The sequence below is a fragment of the Rhododendron vialii genome, chromosome 4a, assembly GCF_030253575.1.
Source record: "Rhododendron vialii isolate Sample 1 chromosome 4a, ASM3025357v1".
Lineage (NCBI taxonomy): Eukaryota > Viridiplantae > Streptophyta > Magnoliopsida > Ericales > Ericaceae > Rhododendron > Rhododendron vialii.
Genome location: NC_080560.1, coordinates 27,211,381 through 27,222,495, shown reverse-complemented (window position 1 = coordinate 27,222,495; position 11,115 = coordinate 27,211,381). Strand labels below are relative to the sequence as shown.

General features: G+C 38.3%; 2 protein-coding genes across 3 annotated transcripts; both read left to right on the top strand.

Annotated features, from left to right (window-relative positions):
- Positions 1-1,550: 1,550 nt before the first annotated feature.
- LOC131322289 (uncharacterized) lies at positions 1,551-5,618 on the top strand. The gene is made up of 2 exons (XM_058353555.1): positions 1,551-1,831; positions 2,230-5,618. The coding sequence occupies exons 1-2, from the start codon at positions 1,807-1,809 to the stop codon at positions 2,988-2,990; spliced, it is 786 nt and encodes a 261-aa protein (XP_058209538.1). The 5' UTR covers positions 1,551-1,806; the 3' UTR covers positions 2,991-5,618.
- LOC131322291 (uncharacterized) lies at positions 3,832-5,554 on the top strand. 2 transcript variants are annotated; one of them, XM_058353557.1, is made up of 2 exons: positions 3,832-4,131; positions 4,214-5,554. In XM_058353557.1, exons 1-2 carry the CDS (start codon positions 3,938-3,940, stop codon positions 4,557-4,559), a joined length of 540 nt encoding a protein of 179 aa, XP_058209540.1. In that variant the 5' UTR covers positions 3,832-3,937; the 3' UTR covers positions 4,560-5,554. The 2 variants fall into 2 exon arrangements, with proteins under 2 accessions (XP_058209540.1, XP_058209539.1); XM_058353556.1 differs by having other exon boundaries at positions 3,832-4,207; positions 4,290-5,554.
- Positions 5,619-11,115: the final 5,497 nt, after the last annotated feature.

Genomic DNA, 11,115 nt, shown 5'->3' with positions numbered 1-11,115 from the left:
AATAGACGGTTACGTCATGGGTAACTTAACCCCTTGTTATGGTCTAAGTGAAACATATTCACCTAAGGCCCCGGTGCAGGACAAGCAAGAGGTAAGTTGTCCCATGAAACGGGCGGAGTTAGTGGTATGGGAGGAAAGGATTTTGTGGAGAAGATCTTTAGAATTCACGTAAGTTAATGGATAGTAAGAAAAGGATGATGTGTTACATTTTTGTGCTCTCTTTTGATATCAACTGTTATATTATTCAACTGCTTAGTTATAAAGTAAGGGGTTAGTAAGGTAGAGACTTATCTACTGAGTGTCAACTCACGGCGTTTTCATGCCAGGCTTAGAAGACGGAGCTGAAGGACCATATCAACTCGAGGATGACGTCAATTGTACCAGTAGTAGCTCTGTTTAATTTCTCTAAGTTAATTTCAAAGTGTTGTAATCAAACTAATCTTCCGTTGTTATTTAAAGAAAATTTTCCTTTGATTTAAATAAATTATTTTCGAAAATCTTTTAATAATTGCGTGTCTGAAAATCGGAGCGTTACAATATAGAATGGCACGAAGTTTTCCTTGATTAATCTTATAAAATCAATTTCTTCCCCTGGCTAAAGGCCTTGCTAATATAGTCTCAGGTGATGTGATGAGGCGGATAGACTGTTCAAATAAAAGAAAGGCTTGGGTGGTCAGGAAGGATGTATGTGAGGCCAACTACTTCCTATACATCAGAGACGAGTGTAGCTTTTCAATATGATGAGAAGAAGTCATATTGGTACCACACAAAAAAAAAAAAAAGCAATTGTGAATTGAGACCTATTCTTTGGCCTGTTTGCATGCGTGTTAGAAAGCCATTCTCATGTCATAAAAGAAAGAGCTACTCGCCGCAGAGTAGGCCTACTAAGATAAGAGCAGATCATGAACCCAAAAGAATAGATATGATTTAGGGTAAGCTGGAGAGCTTGGCCCAATCCTACTTAGGCGATGGATTGCGAGATTCACGATGCTAGTATTCACCTTCTAAAAACTCCCGAAATAAGTTTTCATGATCTCAAAATTGTTGAATACTCTGTGAGATGCTAAATAAATGGTACTTATAGTATTGCGTCTGAGTAAGGCGTTCATTCACCCGTCAACCATTACAAAGTCTCAAGCTCTCAAATCAGGTCCATCAAAATTTACCATGTGCTCATAGTAAACCATAACGTAATGACAAATACACTAGGTGATATTCATTAATTTGCATCAACTCATTCTCTTCTCTCAAATGTAGGATGATATCTCTCGTGCCACCAGCCTTGGTTGCATTTTTCCTAAGGGAAGTATAAAGAAGTAACTTTCTAGACCTCTTTACTCAGCCAAAAATAAAAAATAAAAAATAAAAATCGAAACCTCTTTACTAGTTTCCTGTTAATTAATTTAAAGCTAAAAGTATGTACCTTTTTTTTTTTAAGAAAATTTCTTTTATATCCCTTCGACTCTGATCAAAAATTCATTTTGGTCCTTCACCTTTCAATTTCAGCATAAAATAACTTTGACTTTCCAATTGTTTTTAATGTGATCTTGTAGAAGGAATCTGTTTTCTTTTTGGACGGAAAAAACGACGTTGACTCCTTTTTAGGGGCATTATTGTCCTTTCCCTTCCTCCCTCTCCCCTCCCTTACCCTAGGTCCATTGGAGGGAATCAAAACCCACGTTACCCACCTGCATACGAAAACAAAACACCAAAAATTCAAAAACCCAACAAACCCAATCCCAGAACTCAAAAACACAACCCGAGGTGGGACGATCGCACGGGAGATGCAGCATTTCGGGTTGAAGAATGTCGCAGGATGGAAGAACCGTAGGTGAGATTACTTTTTGGGTTTCGATTTTGGTCATTTTTGGTCTTGAAATTTTGGTCTTGAAATTTGAAAAAAAAAATGATTTTTTTGGTCTTGATGTACGATTTCTGGTTGAAGAATGTCAACACAACATTTTTGGTCTTATATATGATATCTTGTCGAAGAATGTCAACGCAACATTATTGGTCTTGATATACGAAAAAAAAGATTTTTCTATCTATTTAGGGTTTCGATTTTGGTCATTTTTCACTAAAATAGAAGCACAATAGTTGTATGATTTGTTTATTTGATCACTTCGCATGGGTGCTTTATGCCATTTGTATATTTGTTCTATGCATGATGGGTTGTTTTCTGTTATTTCTACTGATTGGGCTTTTAAATCTTGTATTTTAAAATTGTAGGAGGCAGTGGGTTGTTTACGATGCAGATTCATCATGAGGGTAAGTTCTTTAATGTGCCTAGAATCAAGTATGAGGGTGGTTCTATTGCATACGTAGATAACTGCAGCCGTGATACAATTTCTTTACTAGAAGTTGGTGACTTGGTCGAGCAATTGGGGTACACAGGTATGATAAACTATTATTATGTGATGACTGGGAGAACCATAAACAATGGGTTGAAAATGTTGTTGACTGATAAGGATGTATTGGATAGGATTGACCAACTTCCTCCAAGTAGGGTAGTGGACATATACGTAGAACCTATTAGTCCCCTTGCAATGATGCAAACTCAAGATAGTTCAACTGATAAGGCTGGGCCAAGTGGGCCAAGTGATAAGGCTGGACCAAGTGGGCCAAGTGATAAGGTTGGATCACCTGATATAGGACTTGGCCTTAATCTTAACTATGAGGATTTTCTCTTTGATGATGGTGACTTAGAAGATGTAGACATTGGTGATGTAGACATAGAAGGAGTGGTCACCACCAGTAGTGAATCTGATGCCTCCTTTTTTGAAGATAGTGACTATGGGCAGTCAGATGATGATGAATTATTTGAGGCTTTTGTTGATAATGGAATTGAATGGGAAGGGTTAGGAAAGAACAAAGGGAAAGAAAAAGAAGTCAATGAGGAGGTGAATATGGAGGTAGATGATGGGGAGGATTGTGGAGATGTTTCATCAGAAGACCTCCACAGTGTTATTCAGATTCTGATGATGAGGTAAAGGACAAAAATCCTGAGTTTAGAGCATAAACTGATATGGGAAAGATCAAGTTCTGTCCAGGGATGAAGAGTTCAAATGCAAAAGAGTTTAGGGAAGCAGTGAGAGAGTATGCAATAAAGAAAGGGAAAGACATAAAGTTTGTGAAGAACGAGACAACAAGAATAAAAGCAATCTGTGCTACTAAGAAATGTCCCTGGAGTATTTTAGGGTCGCTTGCACAGAAAGGTGAATCTTTTCAGGTGAAAACCTACAAAAAGTAACACAAATGTTTAAGATCATTCAGAGTGAGGCATGTAACTTCAATGTACCTTGCCAATAAGTATGTTGATAGTATTAGATCTAACCCTAATATGCCATTGGACCACCTACAAGAGAGAGTGAACAAGGACCTTGTGGTTAATGTGTCAACTACTCAAGCATACAGAGCAAAGAGGAAAGCACTTGACCTTATTGAGGGAACACACTTGGAACAATATGCATTGTTGAGGGACTATTGTGAAGAGGTTAGAAGGACAAATCCCAACACCACAATCATCATCAATACTATACCTCCTCCAACTGAAGATGGTCAGCCAACATTTGAGAGACTTTATATTTGTTTGGGGGCATTGAAACAAGGAATGCTATATGGTTATAGGAGGTTGGTATGTATGGATGCTTGCCATTTGAAAGGATCACATGGGGGTCATTTGTTAGTGGGTATGGGTATTGATGCAAACAACCAATCTTTCCCATTTGCATATGCTGTTGTTGAGATTGAAACCAAGGATTCATGCATCTGGTTCTTGGAGTTGGTGACTGAAGACCTACAAATACAGAATAGTAGTGCATGGACATTCATTTTAAGTATACTATTGCATATGCTGTTGTTCATTCTTATTAATCCATTCCATTGGTATTTGTAGGGACTAGTTCCAACATTGCAACAAGTTGTTCCAAATGCAGAGATGAGATTCTATATCAGGCACTTGTACACCAACTTCAGGGATTTGCACAAGGGGATGGAATTGAGGAAACAGCTATGGTCAGCTGCTAGAGCCACAACTATTGAAGATTTTCACAAAGCAATGGAGACAATGAAGGCCACTGATGTTGAGGCTTACAAATGGCTAGCAGAAAAACCACCCATGCAATGGTCCAAGTCTTACTACTCTACTTTAAACAAATGTGACCTTCTTGTTAACAACCTGTGTGAGGGTTTTAACAAAGACATAATGGTCCAGGTCTCACTACTCTACTTTAAACAAATGTGACCTTCTTGTTAACAACCTGTTTAAGGGTTTTAACAAAGACATAAAGTTGGCTAGGGACAAACCTATTATAACAATGTTGGAAGGAATTAGGTGTTACTTAATGAAGAGAATGACCAAAAGGAGGGAGCAAATAACCACATGGGAACACAACATCTGCCCAAACATTATAGATAAAGTGGAAAAATATAAAAAAGATGTGGTGGTTGTAATGCAATTTGGTTTGGTGAGGGACATTACCAAATACATGGCCCTCCACCTCAACAATATAGCCAGAATTTGGAAGACCGAACTTGTAGCTACAGAAAATGGGATTTGAAAGGTATCCCATGTACACATGCTATAACTAGCATTACCCACAAGCATGCCAATATAGAAGATTACATTGACCCTTGTTATAAGAAGGAGACAAATGCTAGTATCTATAAGGGTACCATTTACCCCATCAATCAAAGAAACATGTGGCATGCAAGTGGGTGCGTGCCAATTCTCCCTCCCAACTATGGCAGGTCTTCTGGAAGGCCTAAGAAATGTAGGAGGAAAGAAAGAGTTGAGTTAGAGAATCCTGACCCAAATAAGTTGAGGAGACAAAATACTTCATTGAGATGTGGGAAATGTGGCCAATGGGGGCATAATATGAGGACTTGCAAAAATAAAGCAAATTCAAAAATTCGAAGGAGGCCTACTGGAGGGTTAGTGTTCACTCGGCCAAGTGGCAGGTCAAGAAGTAGGCCAAGGAGAATGGGTGTTCAATCAACCTTTGGTAGGGGCAGGGGTGCAGTAGGTGATGGTGCAGCACCTCAAGCAAGCCAAGTTTCAATGGGAACTGATGGTGCAGCACCTCAAGCAAGCCAAGTTTCAGTGGGAGCTGTTGGTACTGATGGTGGTGGAACCAAAGGTGGAAAGGGAAAGGGTACTGATGGTGGTGGAACTAGAGGTGGAAGGGGAAGGGGAAGGGGTAGAAGCATATGAGGGAATAGTGGTGGAAGCACTGATGTTGGTAGGGGCAGTGGTGGTGGAAACAAAGGAGAAAGAACTGGTGGTGGAAGGGGCAAGGCTAGAAGGGGGAGTGGTGTTGGAACTAGAGGAGGGAGCATTGATGGTGGGGGCAGGACTGGAAGGGGAAGGGATCGTCCAGTGAGTACAACAGGAAATTCAAAGCCAACATGGTCCCAATACTAACCATGGGTCATTGCATTGCATTATGAGGATCAATTTTGTTTTTGTCCAGGTCCACTTTTGCTCTGTTGTAACTTGCTATATTGTAATGCATTTTGATTCCTTGCCACTAATAGATATGACAAACTTGGGTCATGGTGCTTTGTTTGTTTTGGCAAGTAGGTTTTATGTATTGAATGGGTTTGAATAGTTCCAGTTGAACTAACTTTTGCTTTTGAATATTATGGTCAATGGCAAGTAGGTCAATGGGTTTGAATGGTGCCCACTATTTTTGGATTGATTTGTGAGACAATGGGAAGCAGGTATTTGCATTGAATATTGTGTGTTGAAACTGCATTTTTGTTGAAATTGTGTTGAAGCAGATATATGCAAGTAGGCCAATGTGTAGACTGTCTTTTTGTTTTTTATTTTGGCAAAAACGTGAAACTGTTTTTTTTTGTTTGGCCAATGTGTAGACTTTTTTGTTAAAACTGTGTTGAAGCAGGTACACAAGTCAATAAGATGTTTATTTTTACTTATTTGTCTTTTTGAAAAAAATTATGAGTTTCAATCCAAATTTTTTACTTTTCCGATTCCTCCCGTCGAGACGAATCAATAAGTCACAAAAGTTTCACATAAAATTAACAAATGCAAAAAAATAAAATAAAATAAGACAAAATGACTTTTAATTTGAAGGGGGGACCCTTTTTGATATACAGGTGGGTAACGTGGGTTTTCATTCCCTCCAATGGACCTAGGGTAAGGGAGGGGAGAGGGAGGAGGAGAAAGGACAATAATGCCCCTCAAAAGGAGCCAACGTCGTTTTTTTCTGTCCAAAAAGGGAACAGATTCCTTCTACAGGATCACATTGAAAAAAATTGAAAAGTAGAAGTATTTTTATGCCGAAATTAAAAGATGAAGAACTAAAATAAATTTTTAATCAAAGTCGAAGGGATATAAAAGAAATTTACCCCCTTTTTTTTCACATTTTCCATCGTTTCCATACCAATCATACAAATTGATTAGTATCACTACCGCCATCCCGTCAATGTCCGGGATTCCTGTGCACATCCGGAGGACTAATACAAAAATGCTATCCTTACCGCATTAGGCATACCGCTCCATTGACCGCACCACTCAAATGGTGCCGTTATGGTGAGTTTTTTTTCCCTCTCAGTTCTCATGTAAATGGGCATGATTACCGATAATTTTGTGGGCCCATTTCAGGTCTCATAAAAATTATTCAAATCATAAGTTATTGGGAAAATGGCGGTCAAGAACGTGTTTCAATAATTAATACCCGTCAAAAACATTCACCATTAACAAATATTTTTAGCTTGTCCTTGGCAGGTATTAATTATCAAAACACCTCATGAGTCGTCACTTCCCCATAGTTATTCTTAAATGTTTATTTTATAGGTTCTTGTAAAAAAATAGCTCAATCCGATATCTGTAAGGGTTTTTTCAGCATTCGTTGGGATCCTACGAATTCTGAAATAGCCCTCAACGATTTATTGATAATTTTGTAAAGCCCATTTCTGGTTCCAAAAAGAAATTCAAAAAGCAAGATATTCTTAAAATATTTGTTATGGGTTCTTGTAAAAATTTAGCTCAATCTGATCATTCATTGGGGTCCTACAAATTCTGAAAGAGCCCTAAACGATTTATTGATGATTTTGTGGGGCCCATTTCGGGTTCCAAGTAAGTTATTCTTAAAATATTTTTTTATGAATTTTAGTAAAAATTTAGTTCAATCCGATATACGTAAGGGTGAAAAAGCCTTTACGGTTATCTGATTGTGCTAATTTTTTACAAAAAACTATAAAAAAATAAAATAAAAAACACTTTAACAGTAACTTGTGTTTAGAATTATTCTTTTGGAACCAAAATGGGTCCTACAAAATTATCAAATAATCTTTAAGGACTCTTTCAAAATTCGTAGAGCCCCAACGAATACTAAAAAAGCCTTTACGAATATCGGATTGAAGTAATTTTTTATAGCGTAAATTTTCGTAGTCGTCCCTGTAGTTTGTTTTACGTTCCAAATTGGTAAAATCGTTAACACTGTTAACGAAACTAACGGAAAAAAAAAAGTGTTCCAATTTTCAATCCGTTTGAACCGGTGCGAAGATCTTATTTTTTTGATCATTTTATCCTAAATGGTCGTAATGAATTTTTGGCTCTAAGGCCTTTCAATGAGCACCCGAAGACTTCTTATTTAGTTTCAGGGCTCTCTTAGGGTGCTCATTGAAAGGCCTTAGAGCCAAAAATCCATTATGACCATTTAAGATAAAATGATCAGAAAAATAAGATATTTGCACCGGTTCAAACGGATTGAAAATTGGAACACTTTTTTTTTCTGTTAGTTTCGTTAACGGTGTTAACGATTTTACTAATTTGGAACGTAAAACAAACTACAGGGATGAAATTGGAGCACTTTGAAACTAGAGGGACGAAAGTGAGATAACTGTAAAACTACAGGGATGACTAAGAAAATTTGCCCTTTTTTATAAGAATTCATAAAATAATATTTTAAAAATAACTGAATATTTGAATATTTTTTGAGACCCGAAATGAGTCTCACAAAATCATTAATAATTATGCCCATTTACACGAGAACTGAGAAAGGCAAAAGAAAAACACCAGAACGACACCGTTTGAGTGGTGCGGTCAATGGAGCAATATATAAGCCTAACGCAGTAAGGATAGCCTCATTGGGACTAGCATCTCCAACAGTCTTAACCTAATTTCTAGCCATTTTGGTTAGGAAAATTGTGTTAGCTAGCCACTAAATGTTTTCCCTTCCCTACAACCTCCTCAACACCCTAACCAATATTATTGAAACCCACCGATTCGGATAGGAAACCACAAATCTATTCCATTCGTCAGTGACTTCTCTCCGATCAAACAAAGCGTCAATCTTTCTGGATTTCAAGCATAGTACTGAGTTCTCTCATTATTTCTTTCTTTTTTTTGGTAAGCAAATTTTATTAAACCACCAAAAGCACAAAAAGCTACAAAAGAACAAAGGGGCATTCCCCTGAAACAACAAAAGCAACAAAGCCTATAGCCGGCCTAACTAGGCAACATGCACAAAATTTTTAAGTGCAAAAATACTAAAGTCCAACAACCACGTATCACAAATCTGATGATTCTGAGCAAAAAACTTGATAGTAGTCCAAGAGCTAGCTTTAACTCTAACCGAGTTGAAAATTTCGGAAGTCACCACATTCACATCCCTGGATTTGTTTTGGAAGATCCTAAGATTTCGCTCCCGCCATAGAACATAAATGGAAGCTGCTAACGACAACTTGTAAATTGTATCTCAAAGACTTTTACCCTCCCTATTCTAGACAGCCCATTCCAACTCTTGAGATAATGGCAGAAGAGGCCTATCCAAACCATTCCGAGCTAAAATTTGCTGGCAAATCGCAGAAGAAAAACAACATTCAAAGAAGAGATGAGTATGAGACTCCATCCCATTTTGGCAGAGAGAGCGTTGAGGAGATACCTCCATACCTCAACTTACTAATCTGTCTTTGGTAGACAATCGTCCCAAGATAGCTATCCACGTAATAAAGCTCCATCTGGGAACCGCTTGGCCAAACCACACAAGAGCATGCCAAGGCTGAAAGGCATTTCTATGCCTACAAGCTTCCCAAGCCGACTTGGTTGTAAAAATACCATCCTGTGTAAGAGTCCAAATAACCTTGTCAGAGCTGGATGGATTAGGAAAAAAGTCAACTGGGGTTTCCCTAATAATCTCCATAATAAATCGGTTGCGTTGCCTTGGCCATTTCCAGAAATCTTGATCAATAATGGAGTCCACTTTTGTTCTTAACGCTCTCCCCCTTTGAGCCACAACAGCCTCACCATACCTCTTGTACAAAGGACCCAAAGGATGCCAATTATCTGTCCATAGAAACTTCTATCTGCCATCTCCAACAATGTATCTAATCCAATCCTGACAGGTACCACGTAGCTTCAACAATTTCCTTATAACCCAAGAAGCCTCACCAGGAATTTGAATCCCCCATAAACTTTGACCTTTAAGGATATAAACATGAATCCATTTAACCCATAACGTGTCAGCCTTAAGACTGAGAGCCCAAAGATGCTTCATGTTGATAGCTTTATTCCATTCCTTGATAGAACGAAACCTTAAACCACCTTCATTTTTAGGAACGCAAAGGTTGGACCAACTAACTTTCACTCCAGTATGCTTCATCTCTGTTCCTGACCAAAGGAAAGCACACAAAAGACTTTCCATCTCCTTAATGATTTTCTGAGGCAGCACAAAAATAGCACTCCAATAAGTCTGAATATTGAAGAGGACAGAGTGAACCAATTGAAACCGGCCACCATAAGAGAGGGATTTTTGGGTCCAACTAAGAATTCTTAACAAAATCTTTTCTTTTAAGACAGCACAATCAGAGGAAGTAAGTCTAGTGCTGATTAAAGGAACACCCAAATACTTCACAGGAAGATGACCTTCAGCAATACCCAACAAATTAGAAAAAACTTGTTTAGAAGTAGTAGGCACACCAGCATAGAATATGGCACTCTTTAGTAGATTTGGTTGAAGCCTAGAAAAACTATGGGAATCCTTCAAGAGATCATCAGCAAAAATCACATGAGAAATTCTCAAAGATTGGCATTTTGGGTGGTACTGAAAGGTATTCGAATCAATGGTCCACTGCAATAGAAAGGAGAAAGCTTCCATCACTAAGAGAAAAAGATAGGGGGAGATTGGATCCCCCTGACGAAGACCTATAGCTCCTGGAAAATAGCCAACAAGCCCACCATTCAACACAATAGAGTATTTAGGTGTGGTTATACATTCCTTTACCCATTGAACAAAGACCCCCAGAAACTCCATAGCTGTCATAGTGTCTAACAGGAAGTCCCAATCAACTGAATCAAAGGCTTTCATAATATCAACCTTAATAGCACATCTAGGAGGTCCATCATCACGATGATAGTTCCTAACTAACTCATGCATAAGTAGAACATTATCAACAATACTTCTTCCTTTAATAAAGGCTGATTGGGATTGGTTGACAATGAGGGGCAAAACCTGTTGCATTCTATTAGCCAACACTTTAGTAATCACCTTATAAACCACATTGCAACATGCAATAGGTCTATATTGCTTAATGGTAGAAGGGTGAGAGACCTTAGGAACAAGAGTAAGAGCCGTAGAATTCCATTCCTTTAGTATGAAACCCTTATCAAAGAAAAGTAACACAGCATCCACGAAATCCTGCCCCACAGTCTCCCAATTTTGCTGAAAAAAACTAGAGCAATAACCGTCAGGCCCTGGTGCTTTATCCCCTTTTATGGAACTGAGAGCACACTTGACTTCATCTACAGTCACAGGTTTAGCAAGATCTCCTTGCATTCCAACAGGAACTTTCTTCCGAATAATTTGCTGAAGACAACTTTTGGCATCCCTCCTATGATAGAAAGGAGTACCAAGCAGGCCTTTATAGAAATGAATAACTTCTTGTTGCACCTCTTCAGGTTTATCCAGACAAATCCCATCATCATTAATCAAACTCAAAATTTTGTTCCTCATTCTGTTACTGGAGACTTTGTGATGAAATTTTTTTGTATTTTGATCCCCTAGAGAGAGCCAAGACACTCTAGATTTTTGTTTTTTAATGGATTCTTCAGACATGCTAAGCTCCACAAAGGATCGAAGAGCTTCCTTTTCC

Coding starts and splice junctions, on each gene's coding strand:
- LOC131322291 (XM_058353557.1), top strand. CDS start 3,938: ATGAGATTCTATATCAGGCACTTGTACACCAACTTCAGGGATTTGCAC. Junction 4,132..4,213: donor CCACCCATGCAATGGTCCAA/GTCTTACTACTC, acceptor ATAATGGTCCAG/GTCTCACTACTCTACTTTAA.
- LOC131322289 (XM_058353555.1), top strand. CDS start 1,807: ATGTCGCAGGATGGAAGAACCGTAG. Junction 1,832..2,229: donor GCAGGATGGAAGAACCGTAG/GTGAGATTACTT, acceptor TTAAAATTGTAG/GAGGCAGTGGGTTGTTTACG.